The sequence below is a fragment of the Piliocolobus tephrosceles genome, chromosome 4, assembly GCF_002776525.5.
Source record: "Piliocolobus tephrosceles isolate RC106 chromosome 4, ASM277652v3, whole genome shotgun sequence".
Taxonomy (NCBI): Eukaryota; Metazoa; Chordata; class Mammalia; order Primates; family Cercopithecidae; genus Piliocolobus; species Piliocolobus tephrosceles.
Genome location: NC_045437.1, coordinates 16,201,265 through 16,225,478, shown reverse-complemented (window position 1 = coordinate 16,225,478; position 24,214 = coordinate 16,201,265). Strand labels below are relative to the sequence as shown.

Sequence of the window (24,214 nt, the reverse complement as noted above, 5' to 3'; positions counted from 1 at the left end):
TGCAGCGTTAGAGCAGCTGTCCTGCGCAGTTGGAATTTACTTAGTACAGCTGCTCAATACTAAGGAAATGCATGTAACCCACAAGCAACCACATGAATATAGAGATAAAAATAAGATGAGTGGAATCACAGAGATATACTCAAAGTACGTGAGACATAATCTTGCTAATCTGAGAAGCAGCTGAATGTCTAGCAGAGCTGCAGACCTCGCGCAGGTCCAGCCACTTCGATGAGGGTTTATTGCAGTGCTTCTGCAACAAAGTGTTTCTGTTTGCCACATGACTAGCTAGATGAATATCAGATGAACACATTTTCTTATTTAAATTTGAACTTACTATTATAAAACTAATTGGCCAAAAGGGTAATCCAATAACCACCCCCCAAGGCTTCCTGTGCAAAAAAAAAAACATCATCTGGAGTCTATGTTGTTCCTTCGAGTTCATAAATGCATCAGATAAAAGACAGGACTGCAGCTTTTCACCCACTTTTCCGGTTAACATAGGTTTGCAAGAAATCAGCCCAGCATCTGCCTCTACCAATGGGCAAAATACCCTGGGTTCTTTTTGGCAAGAAAGAGATAAACCTGATTTCCAGAGAACAAGGGAAAATGGTACTTTTGAAATTCTGGGATGACCACACGGGTAACATTTTAAGGAAGCTGCTTGGAGACGCCCTTGGGCCGGCAGCTCTCTCTGGGATCTGGTGATGGCATCTCTGGGAACATGTGTTGGGGCCGCAGCCTGTGGAACTGAAGTCCCCCTGGTGTGTCTTCCAGGTGGTGGAGAAGCTGATCCGAGGCCTCGCCATGGAGGACAGCAGGAACATGTTTGCTTTGTTTGAATACAACGGCCACGTCGACAAAGCCATTGAAAGTCGAACCGTTGTAGCTGATGTCTTAGCAAAGTTTGAAAAGTAAGTTCCTTTTCCCTACTGTGTCAGAAGAGCAAATACGAGAAATTACAGAGCAGGGTTGGGGGTTTGAACTTCCATTCCGTTTTTGGCTTCACGGTGTATTGGAGTTAGTTTTCTTTTACCTGGGTTGATGCCTGTTTAACTTTGCATATCTGCTATTTTTCTTGATTCCTAGATAAAGCCATGGTCTTACATGATGTAACTTGTCAGTGGTTTTTTACCCCATTCATTTTCTCAGTTCCATGTTGGACCTATCTGGGTATTTCTTGATTTTTTAGGTTTCCAGTTGTCATTAGCTTTGAAATTGGGCTGATTGACTGAAGTCAACTTATAAACTCTTTAAACTATGTTTTAGATCTACAACATAAAATGGACCTATGGTTTTTGGTTTTTTTTTTTTTTTTTTTTGAGACGGAGTCTTGCTCTGTCGCCCAGGCTGAAGTGCAGTGGCACAACCTTGGCTCACTGCAACCTCTGCCTCCTGGGTTCAAGCAATTCTCCTGCCTCAGCCTCCCGAGTAGCTGGGATTACGGGCACGCACCACCACTTCCAGCTAATTTTTGTATTTTTAGTACAGACAGGGTTTGGCCATGTTGGCCAGGCTAGTCCCAAACTCCTGACCTCAGGTGATCTGCCCACCTGGGCCTCCCAAAGTGCTGGGATTTCAAGGGTGAGCCACCGCACCCAGTCTATAATAGACCTACGATATTTGATCTGTGACTTCATATTCTCTAAGTAGCACGGAAGGTATTCCTGCTTAGTATAAACACAGCCCTCATACAGGAATATTCACATCAGGGCTGGGCGCGGTGGCTCAAGCCTGTAATCCCAGCACTTTGGGAGGCCAAGATGGGTGGATCACGAGGTCAGGAGATCAAGACCATCCTGGCTAACACGGTGAAACCCCGTCTCTACTAAAAAATACGAAAACTAGCCGGGCGAGGTGGCGGGCGCCTGTAGTCCCAGCTACTCGGGAGGCTGAGGCAGGAGAATGGCGGGAACCCGGGAGGCGGAGCTTGCAGTGAGCTGAGATCCAGCCACTGCACTCCAGCCTGGGGGACAGAGCGAGACTCCGTCTCAAAAAAAAAAAAAAAAAAAAATTCACATCAGTTTTTATAAATGTTCTCATAATGTATCTGGGGCTTGGTAAAGGTAATAAAGAAACAGGCTTTTGTTTCTTTTCTTCCCGTGGACTCAACATAATGCTTTGCTGGTACTAATTCGAATGCGGCTCTCAGAAAACACTTGTTAGCTGGTTTAACCAGAGGCTGCCTGCTTGTTTTCTTAAAGCAAAATCAGGGTGAAAGTACGTTTTTCACTCTGTTTATTTCTCTGTCCCCATCTCTATCCACTGTTATCTGGGCCTGGACAGAATGTCTGTGTCCTTAGAATACACCATGTAAAGTCAGCTCCCTGCGGGTCACCGAAGGCCCCTCTCGTTCATTTTCTGAGCCTCTCTTGACTCCTCTCTGTAGACTGGCTGCCGCATCCGAGGTGGGGGACCTGCCGTGGAAATTCTACTTCAAACTTTACTGCTTCCTGGACACAGACAATGTACCGAAAGACAGTGTGGAGTTTGCATTTATGTTTGAACAGGTAAAAGGAATAGTTAGAAACAGATTTCTTTGCGGGCAAGCGAGGGTAAAACCAGTTAAGACTGAGCCTTGTAAGTTAACTGGTACCTTAGAAATGAGGCACACCTGTAGATTTCCCAGCAAAGCCAAGGCCCAGCTGCTCTTTCGTTTGTAGAATGAAACCTGCTACACATTTCATTTGAACCACCATTCCAGGAACTGTTCTAGTTGACAGGAGAGAGACCGTAAGGAATACAATATATGACGTGTGTGAGATGGTCTCTGTGCTAGGGAGAAAATTAAATTTAAAGCAGTGAGCAGGGGTGAGGGTGCAGGTTTAACCAGGGCAGTCAGGGAAGGTGAGAGAAGCCCTGATGAAATGAGGGAGGAAGCGTCGTGGGCATCCCATGGCACGGCAGTGCGTTGACCAGAAGGCTGTTGACTGTCTCCTTTCAGGCCCACGAGGCGGTTATCCACGGCCACCATCCAGCCCCGGAAGAAAACCTCCAGGTACTTGCCGCCCTGCGACTCCAGTATCTGCAGGGGGATTATACTCTGCACGCTGCCGTCCCGCCTCTCGAAGAGGTTTATTCCCTGCAGAGACTCAAGGCCCGCATCAGCCAGTCAACCAAAACCTTCACCCCTTGTGAGCGGCTGGAGAAGAGGCGGACGAGCTTCCTGGAGGGGACCCTGAGGCGGAGCTTCCGGACCGGGTCCGTGGTCCGCCAGAAGGTGGAGGAGGAGCAGATGCTGGACATGTGGATGAAGGAAGAGGTCTCCTCGGCTCGAGCCAGTATCATTGACAAGTGGAAGAAATTTCAGGGAATGAACCAGGAACAGGCCATGGCCAAGTACATGGCCTTGATCAAGGAGTGGCCTGGTTACGGCTCGACGCTGTTTGACGTGGAGGTGAGAAGTGGCTGCCGCGTGTCGGGGTGGGCGGGGCGCCGGCCTCTGAGAACATGGATCACGGCCAAGTTCATACGGAGAGAAGACAAGATGGAGCACCTTGCTCTCTCAACCTCTTTTATTCGAGCCCCTCACATTGTACCATTAACACTTCCTTTCTCACAGTTTCTCCTCTCCTTTGTAGTAAATGCATCTGTAATATTAGGAATGAATGCAAAATTAAGACGTCATCTATTCTTTTACTACCCTTCCTTAGGGAAGCTATAGATCTAATTTTTTAAACACTGATAATCTACATTTAAAAAAAGTATAGCTATATATACAAATTAGAAACTGTGGATATACTTGCGTTTTACTTTTTTGTTTTTTCTTTACAGCCCTGTGTTTGAAAGAATGTCTGTTTCATAATGGAATGTAGCCATTAGCATCAACCCAGTACTGATTTTTTTTTTAAGTAGACCACTTATTGAAAAGCAGTCTTACTAACGGTGTAGATGAGAGTTTGGCAAACTGGTCTGTGGGTCAGATCTTGCCTGCCTCCTTTTTTCTAATGTTTTATTGGAACCCAGCCAAGCTCATTCCTTTAGATACATTCTCTGGCTGTTTTTGTGCAGTTGAGTAGTTGTGACAGAGACCACGTGATCCACAAAGTCTAAAAATCTTTCCTGTGTGGCCCTTAACCGATACGTTTGCCAGCTCCTAGTCTAAATTAGCTTCCGTTTTTTGTTTTTTTGATGATCGCAGTACTTCCGCATGTTATCCAATGACTTTAAATTGAGGGTCTGTAAACATCTAAATATTGATTGTATATTCTAGGATCCATTAATGGCTTTTCATTGGGTGATGTTTTTGGTTTGGTTGGTTAGTTGGTTCAATGAAGTTTGTTTTTAACCGGGCGCGGTGGCTCAAGCCTGTAATCCCAGCACTTTGGGAGGTCGAGACGGGTGGATCACGAGGTCAGGAGATCGAGACCATCCTGGTCTACACGGTGAAACCCCGTCTCTACTAAAAATACAAAAAAACTAGCCGGGCGAGGTGGTGGGTGCCTGTAGTCCCAGCTACTCGGGAGGCTGAGGCAGGAGAATGGCGTGAACCCGGGAGGCGGAGCTTGTAGTGAGCCGAGATCGCGCCACTGCACTCCAGCCTGGGCGACAGAGCAAGACTCCGTCTCAAAAAAAAAAAAAAAAAAAATCAGGTGCTTTGTACAAAGCCATGATTCCACTTCTCCCTGACAAGGAATAGGTAATAATAGCAGTTAAACTCTTGGCTTCCTGTAAAATGTGAGCTGTGGATTAGCATAGAAAGCTACTGGCTTTTGCATGGAGAATGCAGAGAATATCTGGTTATTAGGGATACAAACTAGGGACTCTCTTCAGTGTCCCCAATTTATAGCCCTCCTGCTTGTCCAGGTTTGGATCAGCCCTGTGTTGTTAGCCCCTACATATGGGCTCTTGTTTTCTTCCACCAATCTGTACAGGAAAGTGTACAGTTAAACCAAAACCAGTCAAGACCCTCTTCCCACTCTGCATATGGAAGGCCATTGCTGCTCCTTGTCAAGAGGAGCCAGAACTGCTCAGCATGCATGATTTGGAGCATTTCCCTCTGTGATCCTAGATTTTGTATTTGAAGACTAACCATCCGCAAAGAGAATTGGAGGCAGAACTGGAGATATTAAGAGTCGACTTGTCTTGAGGAGGGGAGCTTCCTTCCGTCTCCCGGCCAGCATGTGCATTACCAGGCCACTTCCATGTGGCTAAACCAAACAGCTAGTAGAATAATGCCAAGAAGTGGAGAGTCAAAGCAAGATGTTAGACCCTGCCAGTTAGTGAGCTCTTCCCAAATGCATGAGATTAACTCGTTAGAAGTCAATCAAGATAGCCAGAGAGGTGCCGTTTCTCGTATTTCATGCCCCTCCATGCACGCACGCACGTCGAATATATTTAATCTTCCATGCAGAGGACTTCACTCATAGCCTGTCCTACGGTTTAGATGCTGTTGCCAACCATTTCATGACTGAACTCTTCCGTTGACTCTCTTGCCCACCAGTGCAAGGAAGGTGGCTTCCCTCAGGAGCTCTGGTTGGCTGTCAGTGCGGACGCCGTCTCCGTCTACAAGCGTGGGGAGGGAAGGCCGCTGGAAGTCTTCCAGTATGAACACATCCTGTCTTTCGGGGCACCCCTGGCGAATACGTACAAGATCGTGGTCGATGAGAGGGAGCTGCTCTTTGAAACCAGTGAGGTAAGAGGCAGAGCAAGTTCATCTTTTTATTCATGGTCTTGACAAGACAGAAAAACAAGACCCCATTTCCTCATGCCTTTGACCAGGTCATTTTCTTTGAATATTTTTCTTTAAAATATGAAAATACAGCCGGGCGCGGTGGCTCACGCCTGTAATCCCAGCACTTTGGGAGGCCAAGGTGGGCGGATCACAAGGTTAGGAGATTAAGACCATCCTGGCCAACATGGTGAAACCCTGTCTCTACTAAAAATGCCAAAATTAGCTGGGTGTGGCGGTGGGTGCCTGTAGTCCCAGATACTCGGGAGGCTGAGGCAGGAGAATCGCTTGAACCTGGGCGGCAGAGGTTGTAGTGAGCCAAGATTGTGCCAGTGCACTCCAGCCCAGGTGACAGAGCGACTCCGTCTCAAAAAAAAACGAAAATACAGTGTTATGGTCCCTTCCCAGCTGCTGGTTCCCTGCAGACTAAAATCTGAGAACCCCATATTTCTTCCGTATGCTTTTGCAACAGAGGAATTTGGTTCCATTGTGTCACAGAGTCTTACCCTTGGAGGAAAGGAAGACAAAGGGAAATGACATAGATGTCCGTGAAAAAGTATATTCTTTGCAACAAAACCTTATGAAAATTAGTTAATAATTATGGCAGTGTCAGAGCTGTGAGACTCGGTTCTGGTGGCCTCTTGAGACTGGGAGGGAGCTGGGAGCATGACCATCCTAGGTGCAGCTCATTCTAGATTGTGAAACCACACACACTAAAAGGCCTCTAAATATATATGCTACCAGCTTCAAAGTTCAAAGAGTATAATACAAGAAGCTTATTGAAGCTTCCACAAAGGGAACAGCTAGCAATCCAGTGTGGTGAGTGGCGAGGAGTCACCTGCTGCCTGGTTCGGAGTGGAGAGGCGGTGAGGAGGGCATTCCAGGTGCTTGGAGGATGTAGCATTGTAGGTTCCCTAGGCTGATGGGGAGACGTGCAGTGGGAGGGAAGAAGGTGGGGAGCCCTTGACTCAAGGGTCCCAGGTGCCAGGCTGCAGGATTTGGTGAGATCCAGTAGACAACAAGGAACCACTATGGGATCTTTGATTGTGCATGGCATAACAGTGAATTTACAGACAGTGATCTGGGTGGGACTGGAAGGGAAGACAGCAAGCAGGGAAATGGAAGCCAGTTATGATGCCTGCACAGGGTCCAGGCCAGCTCTGAGAAGGGGTGGCAATGACGGGGACACCATGGGAGGGAGCTAATGGAGATCCCAGCTGGAGGAGGTGGCTGGTATGGAGCAGAAGCGGGCCTGGTGTCTGGGGAGCTGGCCGCTCTCCCAGCACGTAGGGCCTCAGTTATCTTGTTTCTTCAGCTGTATCCTAAGGAATTGACTAGAATTAGATGATCCTGTCTTTAAAGGCTGTAATTATGGACTCTGTCATTTCACTTTTATTTTAAGCAGGGATAGTAATCCTAGCACTGTTGACACTGAATAACTTCAGCTTCCTTGGGTAGCTCTGTATTTTAACGTGCAAAATCTGACAGTTTACATCAAGCCAAGTTGGCACGTTTGTGTGAAGGAACCACCAGGTGGTGCACATTGTATTTGGAAAAACTGAGATTCCACCTCTCCCTGATGAGGAAGGTGAAAAGCGGCTAAACTTCTGGCTTCCTGCAAAATGGGAGCTGTGGATTAGCACGGAAAGCTATGGGAGGGTGCCCAGGGAATGTCTGGTTATTAGGCAGGACCCTTTGCCTGGGGGAGACTCGTGACCATGTGTTGGTTCTGCTTCCCCCCTGGGCAGGTGGTGGATGTGGCTAAGCTCATGAAAGCCTACATCAGCATGATCGTGAAGAAGCGCTACAGCACGACACGCTCCGCCAGCAGCCAGGGCAGCTCCAGGTGAAGGCGGGACGGAGCCTACCTGTCTTTGCTACCTGAACGCACCACCCTCTGGCCTCGGCTGGCTCCAGTGTGCCATGCCCAGCCGAAACACAGAGCTGCCCAGGCTTTCTGGAAGCTTCTGGTCGGAGGGAGGTGTCTCTGAGGATCCTTTTGCCTGCCGACTTCAATGATCCTGTATTAAGCTGTCAACTTTAACAGTCTGCACAGTTTCCAAAGCTTTACTACTCTTAGAGGACACATGCCTTAAAAAAGGAGGGGAGGAACCATGCTGCCACCAAAGCAGCCGGAAGTGCCTTAACTTGTGGAACCAACACTAATCGACCCTAACTGTGCTACTGAAGGGAACTGCCTTCCCCCCCTTCCCGGGGAGACTTACAGAGCGTGGAAGGGGGGCATTCTCTGTCAATGATGCGTTAACCTCCCAACCTGATTTCCCCGAATCTGAGGGAAGGTGAGGGAGCAGGGAGGGGATAGAGAGCCCGAGGGGACTGTGTGTTTGAGCTGGAGTGCTGCGGGCAGCCTTTCTCATGGAATGACATGATCAGCTTTGTTCTTTGTTTCATCTTGTAAGTGTACGTGCTTGCCTGTTCATGCATGTGTTCATAAACTCAACACTTTAATCATGGTTTCATGAGCATTAAAAAGCAAAGGGAAAAAGGATGTGCAATGGTGTACACAGTCTGTATATTTTTAATAGTGCAGAGCTATAGTCTCAATTGTTACTTTATAAGGTGGTTTTATTAACAAACCGGAATCCTGGATTTTCCTGTCTTTGCTGTATTTTGAAAAACACGTGTTGACTCATTTTGTTTTACATGTAGCAAAGTCTGCATCTGTGTCTGCTGTATTATAACAGATATGCAGCCTCCAAGATAACTGTATTTATAAACTACTCTTCAACAGCTGGCTCCAGTGCTGGTTTTAGAACAAGAATGAAGTCATTTTGGAGTCTTTCATGTCTAAAAGATTTAAGTTAAAGTGTTACTTGGAAGGTTAAGTTGTATTCCTCTGGTTCGACTACAGGTACAACCATGTTGACTGTGGGGTAGAGATGCTGCATTCCAGAAATGTCTTAACATTTGAGTGAACCTTTAAAGGACCCTGACATTAAATGCTGAGGCTTTAGTAAAATACATATTTTATCCCAAGTTTAATGGTGGTCTGAACAAGGCACCTGTAAATAAATCAGCATTTATGACCAGAAGAAGAAGAATCTGGTCTTGGACTTCTATTTTTATATGGAAAAGTTTTAAAGACTTGGGCCAGCTAGGTCTACCCACACAAGAAATTTGCCTTGTCCCATTGTGCGCAACCCTGCAAAACTGTTGGCTCACAGGTCTGACAATAAAAGATACTAGCTAACACGCTGTGTGTTTCCTTTATCAGAGGAGGCTCGAAATGCCATGGAGGGGAGGCTTATTTTTGTTTTGGCTTTGTGGTGTTTTTTTTTTCTTTAGAGACAAGAGTCTGTTGCCCAGGCTGGAGTACAGTGGCACGATCTCGGCTCACTGCAGCCTCTGCCTCCTGGGTTCTAGCGATCCTCCTGCCTCAGCCTCCCAAGGAGCTGGGATTACAGGCGAGCACCACCATGCCTGTTTAGGTTTGGTATTTTTACTACTAGTTTTGTATGTTAGTAGAGATGGGGTTTCACCATGTTGGCCAGGCTCGAACTCCTGACCTCAAGTGATCTATCTGCCTCAGTCTCCCACAGTGCTGGGGATTACAGGTGTGAGCTACCGCGCCTGGCTGGCTTTTTGGTGTTAATGCTGGGGTTTCAGTGTCTGGGCTTTGTGTTTGTTGCATGGACTTGCTCACCAGGTCCAAACACAAACTGCAGCTGTCTCCACTGCTCTTGTAGACACTGAGTGTGACTTCAAGAAAGCCAATAGGCAAAAGAAGGGACTGATAAATGAACTCACACACAGCTGAGGACTTGAAATGTGTTTACGTCAGACAGTCTCCTGTGTCAGCCCCAAAGGGTGCCTGATCTTGAAACTCCGGATCCTAGAACCTGCCTGCACCTCCCTGTGGAGTAGAACACACAGGTAGGTGGTTTGGTTGCCAGTGTACCCAAACCACCAGACCAAGCGTCTGGCATGAGCAAGCGCCACTTCCCTTGCAGACCACTGACTCCCACCTCTGCTCATGCTCACAAATAGCTTCCCATTCTGCAGGGATTAGGACGGAACCTGAAGCCAGGTGCTGCCTGGAGCCTGTGCCCCCCGCCCAGGGACCGAAGGAAGGCTGGCAAAGACTCGGATGTGTGTTCTTTGTTTTTATTTTAGGCCCAGAGAGAATTTGACCGAAGTCTTCTTTCTACTGCACACCTCTCAGGATTCCCTCTGTGACTTAATTTACTCTGGAAGGCTGTCCCCCACCCTCAATTACAGATGGGGAAATAGGCAAGGAAAGGCATGACTCAGATAAGGGGTTAGAGCAGCACCATAGTTAGAACGTAGATTGACGCGTGAGCCTTTACGTGGCATAGCTGTGATTTTGTGTTTAGCCTCTTATTTAGAAATAATTACAGACTCAGAGAAAGTTGTAACAGAACATACAGGGAGGCCTGCGTGCCCTTCACTCAGTTTCCCCAGTGGTAACATCTCCCATCACTATAGAGCAGCATCACAGCTAACAAAGTACCACTGAGTTTCCCCTAGCCACAGAACCTATTCCAATTTTACTGCTTTTACGTGCACTCCTTGGTGTGTGTGATGTCAGTAGCTTTGAACAAGGTCAGTGAAGTGCAGTCGTCCCTTGGTATCCAAGGGAGATTGGTTCCAGGACCCCACCAGGATACAAAATTCACAGATGCTCAAGTCCCTGATACACAGTGGTGTAGTATTTGCATAGAACCTGCACACATGTTTCCTTCCACTTTAAATCATCTCCAGGTTACGGATACCTAACACAACATAATGCTGCATAGTTGGTATACTGTGTGTGCGTGTGTGCGTTTTAAAAATTGTTTCAATTTGTTTGAGACAGGGTCTCACTCTGTCACCAGGCTAGAGTGCAGAGGCACAGTCACAGCTCATTACAGCCTCAACCAATCCTCCCACCTCAGCCTCCCAAAGTGCTAGGGGTGACAGGTGTGAGCCACTGTGCCCCGCCAAAAAATTTTTTTTCAAATATTTTCAATCTGTGGTTGAATTCAGACCACATGGACACTGAGGGCTGACTGTAGTTTTGAATGTGTTTATTACTGAGGAAGGCATCAGCATAAAGTGTTTTATTTCAGATGCCAACAATCTAGTATTTTTAATTTTTAATTCTTTTGAAAGCTAATATATATAGGTGACTTGTAAAACAAAAATCTCAAATACTAGAAGTAAAATGTTACTTTTTTTCCAGCTGTAGCCCTCTAATTACCCATTTTCCCAGAAACAGCTATTTTTACTGTTTTATTGAATATTCTCTCAAAAATAAACTGTCCAATCATATACTCACACATATATATCCCCATCATTTTTAATATAAACATAAATTGTTGCAGCTTGCTTTTGTCTCAGCATAGTATTTTAGCTCTCATCCTACATTAATACCTATAGAATTGCCTTATTCTTTTTGATGATTATATAGTACCTCAGATAGCTTTGTGGAAAAACAGGATAAGGCCATCTGTGTTAGTCCATTCTCACACTGCTAATAAGGACGTGCCTGAGACTGGGTAATTTATAAAGAAAAACAAGTCGAATGGACTCACAGTCTCACGTCTGGGGAGACCTCACAATCATGGTGGATGGTGAAAGAGGAGCAAAGGCACATCTTACATGGCAACAGGCAGGAGAGCGTGTGCAGGGTAACCCCCTTTATAAAACCATTAGATCTTCTGAGACTTATCAACGAGAACAGCATGGGAAACCCGCCCCCATGATTCAATTACCTCACATCAGGTCCCTCCCATGACAGGTGGGGATTATGGGAGTTACAATTCAAGATGAGATTTGGGTGGGGACACAGCCAAACCATATCACCACATAAGTTCTCTGTAAAAATAGTTTTAGCCAGGCATGCTGGCTCACGCCTGTAATCCCAGCATGTTGGAAGGCCAAGGCAAGAGAGGATCACTTGAGCTCAGGATTTCAAGAAGGCAAGAGAGGATCACTTGAGCTCAGGATTTCAAGACCACCCTGGGCAACATGACAAGACCCTGTCTCTACAAAAAATTAAACATTAGCCAGGTGTGGTAGTGCACATCTGTAGTCCCAGCTACTGAGGAGGCTGAGATGAGAAAAATCATTTGAGCCTAGGAGGTCAAGGCTGCAGTGACCCATGATGGTACCACTGCATTCCAGTGTGGGTGACCCTGTCTCTAAAAAAAAAAAAATAGAAAAAAATAGTTCAGAAATCTAAGAGGGCAATTTTTTTAGTTACTAAGCTTTTTATTCAGGTAGTACACTAAGTTGGGGTAAAAAATCTGCTATAGTAAAGTTCTGTATTTGTGTGTACTGGGTATAAAAATAAGTGCTTTAAATAATTTGAAAATCCCTACTCACCAAAAGCTTATACTATAATAGGGGACGAAACAAGTGCATAAAAGCCAAATTTAGCCAGTACATTTATAACTGTTTTGTTCGGTTGATCAGAGAAGCATCATGATTGCTGGAAAATACTGGACCTGGATTCAAGGTTTGGCATTGCTATTTTCAAAGTATGTAATCTTTTAGGTCAGGGGTCAGTGAACTACAGTACAGAGACCAAATCTACCCTGCCACCTGTTTCTGTGAATAAAGTTTTATTGAAACAGATCTCTGTGTATTCGTGGATGGTTTGTCTATGTGTGCATTTGTACCACAACAGCAGAGATGAGTAGTTCCAACAGAGGCCCACCACAAAGCTAACAATATTTGCTCTCTGATTTTTCATAGAAAGAATGTGCTGACCTGTTGCAGGTAATTATGGTAATTATGGAAGTATACTACTTCCTTTAGAAGCAAAGCTACAGTTAGAATTTTGATTCCATGTGTGATGCAAGGAATACAGTCCCCAGTTTTGAGATAGTTGCTTTAAGTGTTTCTTACCCACTGTTTTACATGAATCTCCTCCCTCCCTGCATTTCCTTATCAGTGCAAACTGGCTCAGCATTACCTGACTTTGTATTTGATAAATCTGCAGATGAACGAAAGCTTCTCTGGGACAGATTCTATCTTCCCTCCACATGCCCCAAGATATCTAGCATCGTGCCTGCTTGGAATGTTCTGGGGGCTCAATTTAGTCATAGATCACACCACCGATCTCCATAATAAACTTTAAGCAAGTTATGGAGATCAGACAAATTCACATAAAATGTGAAATGACCACACAAGGTAGCAGAGCAAGTCTTGTGATTATCAGGAAGTAGTATTCCAGGTGCCAAGGCAAGTAGATTGATGTGACTGGGATGACAGGGGAGGATGCAAGGTGGAGGGGTGTGGACCTTGAGCTGGTCTTGCAATATGGCAGGACTTGGGATGGGAGAGGAAGGGATTCCTGGTGGAGAGCGCTGGGAGCACAAGCACAGGTGGAGTGTGGAGATGGGCATGGGGCAGGTGCAAGGCAGAGTTCAGAAGACATGCTGGGGCTCCCTTGTCCCGTTCCAAAATAGTGTCTTCTTTGGTCTTCCACCCTTGCCCTCCCACCATGTGTCTATCCTATTCTCTACAGACCAGATACCTAGAGAGATCTTTAGAAAACATAAACCCAAATATATTTATTTCCTATGCAAAACTATTAATATAACTTTCCATACCACTGAAACATAAATGTTTATGCCTTTAGAGCCCTATGTTTTCTTTTTTTTTTTCCCCCAGATGGAGTCCAACTCTGTCACTCAGGAGTGCAGTGATCTCAGCTCACTGCAACCTCTGCCTCCCAGGTTCAAGTGATTCTCCTACCTCAGCCTCCCAAGTAGCTGGATTACAGGCGCCCGTCACCATACCCAGCTAATTTTTATATTTTTAGTAGAGACGAGGTTTCACCATGTTGGCCAGGCTAGTCTCGAACTCCTGACCTTGTGATCTGCCCACTTCGGCCTCCCAAAGTGTTGGGATTACAGGCGTAAGCCACTGCACCCGGCAAGCCCTGTGTTTTCTGCCTGTGTGTGCCCCTCCAGCCTTGTCTCAAGCCTCTCTCTACCTCACTCATATTCCAGCTGGACTGGCTGTGGCTTAGCAGCATTTGTCTTGGTCATGCTTGCATTGAGTTCCCATTTTACCAGTCTCACAATTTAAAGCATTCTGCAATGACGAAGGTGATGAATGTTTCCTGGTGATGGGAGCTGTACTTTCTAAGCCCATGGAGATCTGGCCATTATGTGCTAATAAATGCTTACCAACTGATCTCTGGGGAAAACAACAACAACAAAAAACAAAAAACAAAACCTTGCTTCATAGAATTTGCTGATCTTCATGGTGTAAATATCCCCACTATGGCTAATTTCAGGCTCCAGAGTGTCACCACTGGAGGTGGAGTTGGAATGAGATGCACACAGCACACAGTCACCTCTGGCAAGCTGCACACCACTGATAAAACACAAGGGAGAGGAGATGTCTTTTGTTTAAATTTAAAAATGATATTTGCTGGTTCAGAAGACAATCTCTGAAAGAAGTAGAAAGAAGACACTTATAAAGCCTTAAGCAGTTTGTTTTGATAGGGGGTGTAATTAAGGTGGGAAAATTCAAAATGCAGTATAGGATCTGTTTCCATCTTTAGTTCTCCCAGGGACTTCTATTTTTACTTTCAAGTAATAACCGGGTTACAGTTGATAAGCAGTTTGAGACATAAACAGGATCTACGGACCCTGAAGTATTCAGACGTTTGCTTGGTGGGAACTAGTTGTTAAATTCGAGTTCTCATCATTCCCTCATGATATGCTGGGGAAAATACCCAGTGATTCCTACAAATGCCATCTATTGGGGGAATCGTTCTCTGTGAGTTCACTGAATGACTCGGCATTCAGGAAATTTAATAGGTCTCTTAACTGGAGATAAGATAACCCCAAGGATCAACACCAACCATCTTTATTAAGTTGCTTAGAGCCTAGTTGTTAGTAAAAGATATAAATATATAAGGCAATAAGACAATTAACAGAGTATGTGGACCATCTGGATTTGTGTTGAAGGGGTCTAGAAAGAAAGAGTTCAGAGGGATGTTTTGAAGGGAGGAGAACCTTTAGCCCCCAGATGCAGATTTGTGGTATGCAGAGTGAGCACAGGTCAGGGCAGTGGAACCAATGAATGGAGAAAAGTCATGAGGCAAAAATGAGCAGAATGTGGATTTATTTTTTTATATTATACTTTAAGTTCTAGGGTACATGTGCACAACGTGCAGGTTTGTTACATAAGTATACATGTGCCATGTTGGTGTGCTGCACCCATTAACTCATTTACATTAGGTATTTCTCCTAATGCTATCCCTTCCTGCTCCCCCACCCTACGACAGGGCCTGGTGTGTGATGTTCCCCATCCTGTGTCCAAGTGTTCTCCTTGTTCAATTTCCACCTATAAGTGAGAACATGCGGTGTTTGGTTTTCCATCCTTGTGATAGTTTGCTCAGAATGATGGTTTCTAGCTACATCCATGTCCCTACAAAGGACACGAACTCATCCTTTTTTATGGCTGCATAGTATTCTATGGTGTATATGTGCCACATTTTCTTAATCCAGTCTATCATTGATGGACATTTGGGTTGATTCCAAGTCTTTGCTCTTGTGAATAGTGCTGCAATAAACATACGTGTGCATGTGTCTTTATAGTCGCATGATTTATAATCCTTTGGGTATATGCCCAGTAATGGGATTGCTGGGTCAAATGGTATTTCTAGTTCTAGATCCTTGAGGAATTGCCACATGGTCTTCCACAACGGTTGAACTAGTTTACAGAGTTTACAGTCCCACCAACAGTGTAAAAGCATTCCTATTTCTCCACATCCTCTCCAGCACCTGTTGTTTCCTGACTTTTTTAATGATTGCCATTCTAACTGGTATGAGATGGTATCTCATTGGGGGTTTGATTTGCATTTCTCTGATGGTCAATGATCTAAAGTAATTCTTTCTTACACTCTCCTTCCTTTACTCTGTTACTAACTCTTCCTGTTACTCTGTTAATATTCTCTCTTTGATGTAATCAATGGCATTAGTTACCATTTGCTCAGCACGTTTCAGGCTTGGCACCAAGTGTGCTGCCATCAGCATCTGGTTTTGTCCTTGCCGTGAGATAGGTGCTATTTATAATCTATTTTAATATCTATTTTATAGTGAAGCTATTGACATTTAGAAAGCAGTTTATTTAACTTGCTGTAACAGTTAGGTTTGCTGTGTAACAAATCTCCCCCAATTTCAGTAGCTAAAATAACATCCACTTCTTTTTTGTCTGAGACAGAGTTTTGCTCTTGTTGCCCAGGCTGGAGTGCAATGGGCCATCTCGACTCACTGTAACCTTCGCCTCCTGGGTTCAAGCGATTCTCCTGCCTCAGCATTCTGAGTAGCTGGGATTACAGGTGCCTGTCAACATGCCCAGCTAATTTTTTTTTTTTTTTTGAGTCAGAGTCTTGCTCTGTTGCCCAGGCTAGAGTGCAGTGGTGCAGTCTTGGCTCACTGCAAGCTCCGCCTCCCAGGTTCACGCCATTCTCCTGCCTCAGCCTCCCAAGTAGCTGGGACCACAGGCGCCCACCACCACACCCGGCTAGTGTTTTTGTATTTTTTTTAGTAGAGATAGGGTTTCACCATGTTAACCAGAATGGTCTTGATCTCCTGACCTGGTGATCTACCCGCCTCGGCCTTCCAAAGTTCTGGGATTACAGGCGTGAGCCACCAAGCCCAGCCATTTTTTGTATTTTTAGTAGAGATGGGGTTTCACCACGTTGGCCAGGCTGGTCTTGAACTCCTGACCTCAGGTGATCCTCCCGCCTTGGCCTCCTAAAGTGCTGGGATTACAGGTGTGAGCCACCACACCTGGCCTAATATCCACTTCTTTAGCTCTTGATTCAAGGGGTTGTCAGTTTGAGCTGGCTCACTTGGGCAGTCCCTCCCTGCTGGGCCCACACATGGCTCTTCAGTTCAACTATAGCGAAGTGAACAAAGTTGACCTTGCCTGGCTTTCTCATATTTGGGACCTCAGATGAGACAGTTGAGCCCCACTCCATGTGTTCGTTCATCCTCCAGTTAACTAGCCTTGGCCGGTTTATGGGGCATTTGGCAAGGTCCTAAGGGAACAGACAAGTCCTCTTGAGATTTAAATTCAAAACTGGCACATTGTTCATTCCACCACATTCTACTGGTCAAAGCAAGACATAATGCCAGACCATTGTCAGGAGGTGGGGAAATAGACTCCATAACTTCATGGAAGTTGCTGCAAAGTCACTCAACAAAAGGTTGGAGAATTGTGGCCACTTTTGTAATCTACAGCACTTGCTGAAAATCACAATACTATTATGGACAGGAAATTCAGGTCCAGGGTCACTCATGTCCAAATCTCACGTGATGTACTTCGGTTACATGTCCCTTTCCAAATCTCATGTTGAAACGTAATCCCCAAGGTTGGACGTGGGGCCTAGTGAGAGGTATTTGGATCCTGAGGGAGGATCCCTCATGGCTTGGTGCCATGATAGCGAGTTCTCATGAGATCTGATTGTTTTTAAAAGTGTAGCATCTCCCCACTGGCCTTGCTCCCACTCTGTCAAGTGGTATGCCTGCTCCCATGCCACCTTCCACTGTGAGTGAAAGCTCCTTGAGCCCTCCAGAAGCCAAGCAGGTGCCAGTGCCATGCTTGAAGAACGTGCAGAACCATGAGCCAAGTAAACTTTTTTTTTTTTTTTTGAGATGGCGTCTTGCTGTGTCACCCAGGCTGGAGTGCAGTGGTGCAATCTCGGCTCACTGCAAGCTCCGCCTCCTGGGTTCACACCATTCTCCTGCCTCAGCCTCCCAAGTAGCTGGGACTATAGGCGCCTCCACCATGCCCAGCTAATTTTTTGTATTTTTAGCAGAGACAGGGTTTAACCATGTTAGCCAGGATGGTCTCGATCTCCTGACCTTGTGAGCCACCCGCCTCTGCCTCCCAAAGTGCTGGGATTACAGGAATGAGCCACCACGCCCAGTGAGCCAAGTAAACGTCTTTTCTGTGTAAATTACCCAGTCTCCGGTATTTATTTGGCAATGCAAAAATGGCCTAACACATTGCTGTTTCATCACAAAACTATGCCAAATCCAAGCAGTTTCTCTATTTTTCACTGGCCTCCTGATAGGACCACACCCATTCTATGTGGCATAATTTACCATCCCATCACCAGCTTCCTTTAATTAGAACATGTACCTTTAGCATAAACACACATACATGCCCACTGTATTATTCCCTTTTCCAAGTTTCTGCTCATATTCTTCTCTTGCTAGAAGTGACTTTTCTCCCTATTCACATTCTCTTCATCCATGATAACTTGGTTCAGGTTTTAATTTCTACACAAAGCTGCCTGTGACAGAGACTGCTAACTAACACCCAGTAATCTGGCCTTTCTCTCCTTTTACCTTTTAGTAACAGATTTCCCCTACGTTTTGGCTTGCAATGCATGCTTAGCCACAGAATACATCTCCCAGCCTCACGTGCAGCTTAGTGTGTGTGGCCATTTTAAAGCATATTGCAATTTCTTGATACCTCTCCCATAAAAAGGTGAAGTTTAATTCTTATGAATATGGGTCAGCCATGGTGCCTCACTTCTAATGAGTAGAATGTGGAAGAAATGATATGGCATGACTTACAAGCCTAGGTCATAAAAAGTGGTACATCTTTACTTACTCTGACATGTAAGAAGTCTCCCTAACCTAAAGATACCATGCCAAATAGACTATGTTAAGGAGGCCACATAGAGAGAAAAGCTTGACACAACCCAGATGTACCATACCTCAGCTGTTTAACTTCCCAACCTCGGCCTAAGATAAGTCAGTGAGTCTTTAGATTATTCCAGCCCTTAGCTTTGAACTGCCCTGGCTCAAGCTGAGGGGAGCAGAGCTGAGTTCTCCCTGCTAAGATCTGCCCAAACTGCAGTTTCATGAGCAAAATAACTGTTGTTTAAAATGATCACTAAGTTCAGGGGTGGTTAGTTTCACAACTGTAGAGAACTGGACATATTTTGGCACTCTAGACTTGAGGTGCTGCCATAACCAAACCTAAAGCATGTGGCTTTGGCACTGAGCAGTGGGAAGAAGTTGGACTTAAGAAACATGTTAGAGAAGCATCGAGGACTTCAAAGAAATCATTAGCAGAGGCTTGATGGCCCTCTGGGGGACTGCTGGTGAGGACTTACAGGAAAGTGAGGAAAATATTATTGGAAGCTGGAAAAAAGAAAACCTTCATGATGCAACAGCAGGAAGTTTAGTAACACCGTTGCCTGTGGCAATGTGGGAAATAGAAAAAGCACCTAATGAGCTACACGTTCCAGCTAAAGCGATTTCCAGAGAGTGTGTTGAAAGTACCACCCAGTTTCTTTTCGCTATAAAAAATAGACAAGCTAAAGAAAGAACTGTTAAAGGAGCCAGGACTTTCTGAGTTGAAAATAAAACTGATTTTCATTCCTAGTTTCTCCAATTGACATAGTGATTGCTAAAATTAAGAAATGTTTTCTGGAAGATATCAAATGCAGGACACTGTCAGGACAACATAGTCTAAAGATGAACCCAAAGGTGCAACTGTAAAACTCTATGTGACGTTCTTAGAATTAAAATCGAAGTTCTCTAGAGATCATCAGGGTAGATCCTTCCCACTACACAACTTGGACTTCTAAGAATCTTTTTTTTTTTTTTTTTTTTTTTTGAGGCAGAGTCTCACTGTGTTGCCCAGGCTGGAGTGCAGTGGCACAACCTCGGCTCACCACAACCTCCATCTCCTGGGTTCAAGCGATTCTCCTGCCTCAGCCTCCTGAGTAGTTGGGACTACAGGTGCATGCCTCCATGACTGGCTAATTTTTTTATTTTTAGTTAGAGATGGGGTTTCACTATGTTGGCCAGGTTGGTCTAGAACTCCTGACCTCAGGTGATCCACCTGCCTCGGCCTCCCAAAGTGCTGGGATCACAGGCATGAGCCACCACGCCCGGCCAAGAATCTTAAATAAATTATTCCAGAGTCACCTTTCAGGGATCCCGATGTAGAAAAAGACTTATCTTGAGATACACAGAAGAGGCTTTTGTTTAATGGAGTGAATTCCAGTAGGTTACATAGTAAATCCAAAATATTGTAAGATAATTGTATGAGACAAAACTTTGACAGGCAGGACACAGACTGAAAAATCTAATCTGCTGCAAACATGGCTACATTTTATAGAAAAAGAAAACATGACTCAGAGGATATATCCAAGAACCCATGGAGAATGATTCCCAGTTTCCCATTTGCTGGAACTGAGCCTTCATCAGTGGACTGGCCATGTGTGTTCAGCTGGATTTCAGAAATGCCGTGGACCAAGGAGTTCTGTGTGCTTCTTCCCCCGAGTTAGTTAGAGGATCTATAGCGGTTACCTTATGCCAGACCCACCATTGCATGTGGCATGAGCGGGACAGAAGACTTGTCTCTTTAGTACACAGATCTTCAGTTCAAGAAAAGATCATCAATGATCTACACTCCAGGAACTGCCCAGGAGGAGCCTCACCCATGTGGGAACGTGATTTACATGACAAGACCCTGGGCCTCAAACCTAAACCTGATCTCTTAATAGATACAACTTTGCAAGTCCTGGGATGAAGCAAGTGTATTTTGCATGAAGGAGAAATGTAAATAATTTGGGCTAGAGGATTGATTGTGCTGCTTTTAAAATATATCCACAAATTGTGATACTCCTCCCATGAAAAGGTGGAGTCTAATTGTCCTCTCCTTGAACATGAGGCAGCCCTAGTTACTCACTTCTGATAAATAGAATGTGACAGGAATAATACTGCGTGACTTATAGAGCCAAGTCATAGAAGGTGACACCATAACTTTTGCTTCTCTCTCCTTCTCTCTTGGGACATGTGCTTTTGGAGCCCTAAAGCCACCATGGTGAAGAGAAAGATACCCAAGGAATCCCAGCTGTGCCAACCCCCATCTATTTAAGTCTTCCCAGTACCAACCACAAGGTACTTCACATGATTCCAGTCTCCAGCCTTCAAGCTGCCTCGACTGATGCCAAGGGGAACACAGACATGCTATGCTCACTGAGGAGGTTCCAGCCACTTCAGCAAGCCAGAAAGAGGAAGAAAAGAAAGAGAAATGGAAAAGATATACAACTGTTAGTATTCACAGCTGATACGATGAAGCCCCTCGCTTACTGACTGATCACGTTGGATTTTCTATTAGAATTAATAAGTGATTCTAGCAAGATCACTAGATAAAAAGTCAGTTTTTTAAAAACTGCGTTTCTATATAGGACCAACAATGAATTATAAAAGAAAAATGTAAAAATACCTTTTATGATGTTATTAAAAACATTTAATATCTAAGAGAAAGTGAAAATCTAAATAAAATAGTGCATTATCTGATGTCAAAGCCCATGACTTCTTCCTGATGCTACAGTCTGAACAGGATGTAAACTGATCCACCAAACATACGAAATGAGAAGGGAAAATTGCTGCTACAAACAGCCAACCATAAAGGCGAAAATATATTGGCAATGGAAGGAAACAGGGGTATATACCCTAATGTGTCTGTTAAACAGCTGAGAAAGCTAAAGCTCCATAACTCCTACTTTGATCATCCTTATTCTAAATTATGCTGAGTGTAAAACACAGTAAGAAAATCTAACTTCTAAAATAAAATACTTTCCTTCACAACCAAGAGGAAGTCCCATTTATTGGTTAGTAGAGAGCTTCTGCTTGAAAGGTTTATTTTATATTTTACATCATGGTAGAATTATGAATTTTTTCAAAGAAAATTTCTGCTGCTATTCACCTGAGTGTACCACCTATCTAGAAGCATCCATGTGAGAAGCACACTGATTGCACATTGATACCTGCTATTAGGTACACCTCCCTGGCCGGGTGCCGTGGCTCACACCCGTAATCCCAGCACTTGGGGAGGCCGAGGCAGGCGGATCACCTGAGGTCAGGAGTTCAAGACCTGTCTGACCAACACGGTGCAACCCCGTCTCTACTAAAAATACAGAAAATTAGCCGGGCGTGGTGGCTTGTGCCCGTAGTCCCACCTACTTGGGATGCTGAGACACAAGAATCACTTGAACCCGGGAGGTAGAGGTTGCAGTGAGCTGAGATGGCACCACTGCACTCTGGCCTGGGTGACAGAGTGAGACTGTGTTTTAAAAAAAAGAAAAAAGACACCACCTCCCCTTCTCCTGATTCTGCATAAATAGTTCTTTGTCATTCAGTCCTCAGGTTACATGTCAACTCCAGAAAGGCCCTTCCTCACCACCAAATATATTAATAAAATAACTAGCCTATATTGCATCACTGTCTTTTAAGTATCACTTGTCACTAAATGATGTCTTCTTGTTTATTGTATGTCTCTTCCAGTTAGAATGGAAGCTCCATGAGAACAGAAATTTTTTCATATTTGTAACTGTCACTTTGTTAATTAGAACTGTATCTGATTAGAGTAGGTTCTTAGTGATTATTTCTTCAATAAATAAAGGAATAAAGTGTGACTTTCAATTTGGGCTACCCCAGGTGAGAGGAAGGCAGAGATGAACTGCTGATGCTTTGAGAAATGTAATCCCAGGATAGAAAGGATGCGGGAGCGAGGCGGAAACGGATGGGAGTCAATGCCAGCTAAGGCTTTATTGTGACAACCCTCTTCATCATGAGCCAGAAAGAGATCCAGCCAGTTGCTCAGTGGAGCATCTGCTTGGCTCTGTGGGATGTCTCTGCACAGGCTGTGCAGAAAAGTCCTGCCTTGGAGCAGTCCTCCAGAGGAAAGAAATGTATCTTCCCAGTTTGGTCCTGTCTCCTGTTTCCCGCTGGTTGAATCTCACTACCTGGGGAGTCAGCTCCCACACATGTCCATGCCATCTGGTACCTTTATTTATTTTTATTTTTTTTAGAAACAGAGTCTTGCTCTGTTGCCCAGGCTATAGAGCAGTGGCAGGATCATAGCTCACCTCAGCTCCTAGGCTCAAGAAATCCTCCTGCCTCAGCCCCCCAAGTAGCTAGAGTGACCAGTGCACGCCACCACACTCAGCTTTCAATTTTTTTGTAGAGATAGGGTCTTGCTATGTTGTCCAGGCTGGTCTCAAACTTCTGGCCTCAAGCAATCCTCCTGCCTTGATTTCCCAAATGGGGGGATTACAGATGTGAGCCACTGTGCCTGGCCTATCTGATGCCTTTCAAAGCCACTTAAGAAGTTATATCCTACCCAGAGGTGAGCTGAATAATGGCCTAACACAGATAACCACATCCTAATCCCCAGAATCTGTGAATGTTACCTATGGCAAAAGGGACACAGCAGATGTGACTAAGAGTCTTGACGCCAGGTGCGGTGGCTCACACCTGTAATCCCAGCACTTTGGGAGGTGAAGGCAGGCGGATCACGAGGTCAGGAGTTCAAGACCAGCTGGGCCAACATAGTGAAACCCTGTCTCTACTAAAAATACAAAAATTAGCCTGGCATGGTGACGTGTGCCTGTAGTCCCAGCTACTCAGGAAGCTGAAGCAGGAGAATTGCTTCAACCTGGGAGGCAGAGATTGCAGTGAGCCAAGATTGCAACACTGCACTTAGCCTGGGTGACAGAATTAGACTCCGTCTCAAAAATAAATAAATAATAAATAAATAGTCTCAAGATGAAGCTATTATTCTAGGTTATCCAAGTGGGTCCATTGCAATCCAAAGGAGTCTTCAAAGAGGGAGGCAGAAAATCAGAGGCACTGGTGGGAGATGTGACAATGGAAGCCAAGAGTAAGCGTGAGGCAAGAAAGGGGCCACAGGCCGGGGAATGCCAGCAACCTCTGCAAGCCTGGAGAGGCAGGAGGCCCTCGGGAGAAAGCAGCCCTGCTGGCACCTTGATTTGAGAAGCATGAAGCTCCTTTCAGACGGTGACCTCCAAAAATGTAAGAAAACTAACTTCTGTTGCTTTAAACCACCACATTTGCGGTAACCTGTGACAGCAGCAACAGGAAACAAATTCACATGCCCTGAGGGTAGCATCTCGTAGAAATCTCTGGCGGGAGGATCTTAAGACTCCAGGTACACAGCTGGTTAGTCTTCAGGGGTGGAAAATAAAAGGCCTGTGTGGAGTCAGTTGACTGTCTTGGTGCTGAGTGGACCAAGCTTCCAACAGCTTGGGGGATGGATGAGACCAAGGAACCTTTTATAACAGTCATCCCTCGGTATCCATGGGGGATTGGCTGCAGGACGCCCCCCCATGGATACCAAAATCGGAGGATGCTCAAGACCCTGATATACAATGACACATCCTCCTGTACATACTCTAGGTTACTTATGGTACCTAGTACAGTATAAATGATATGTAAATAGTTGTACTATATGGTTTAGGGAACAATAACAAGGAAAAAAGTCTGTACATGTTCAATATAGACGCAACATTTTTTCAAATATTTTCAGTCTGCTTGGTTGAATCTACAGATGTGGAACCCACAGGTCCAGAGGGCTGGCTTTGAATATTATTTTCAGCTGTCGTAAGGAATAACTGCTGAGCCTCATAAGACATCCCCTGGGCCCCTCAGAGTGAATTTAATGTCACATCATCTCTACTCTTATGTCAGACCATCACAAACACACCTTTAAAATTTGTTA

General features: G+C 45.0%; 1 protein-coding gene and 1 long non-coding RNA gene across 3 annotated transcripts in view; one reads left to right on the top strand and one right to left on the bottom strand.

Annotated features, from left to right (window-relative positions):
- The window catches only part of MYO10 (myosin X), a 276,760-nt gene extending 267,879 nt beyond the window's left edge, over positions 1-8,881 (top strand). Inside the window, exons 36-40 of the mRNA XM_023218261.2 lie at positions 775-911; positions 2,387-2,507; positions 2,942-3,394; positions 5,441-5,632; positions 7,417-8,881. Of these exons, the coding sequence (XP_023074029.1) occupies positions 775-911; positions 2,387-2,507; positions 2,942-3,394; positions 5,441-5,632; positions 7,417-7,518 (1,005 nt within the window). The 3' untranslated portion in view covers positions 7,519-8,881. The remainder of the gene's footprint in view (positions 1-774; positions 912-2,386; positions 2,508-2,941; positions 3,395-5,440; positions 5,633-7,416) is intronic.
- Positions 1-24,214, bottom strand: part of LOC111546786 — a 62,225-nt gene that overhangs the window by 12,215 nt on the left and 25,796 nt on the right. The gene's annotated exons all lie outside the window — the stretch shown is intronic.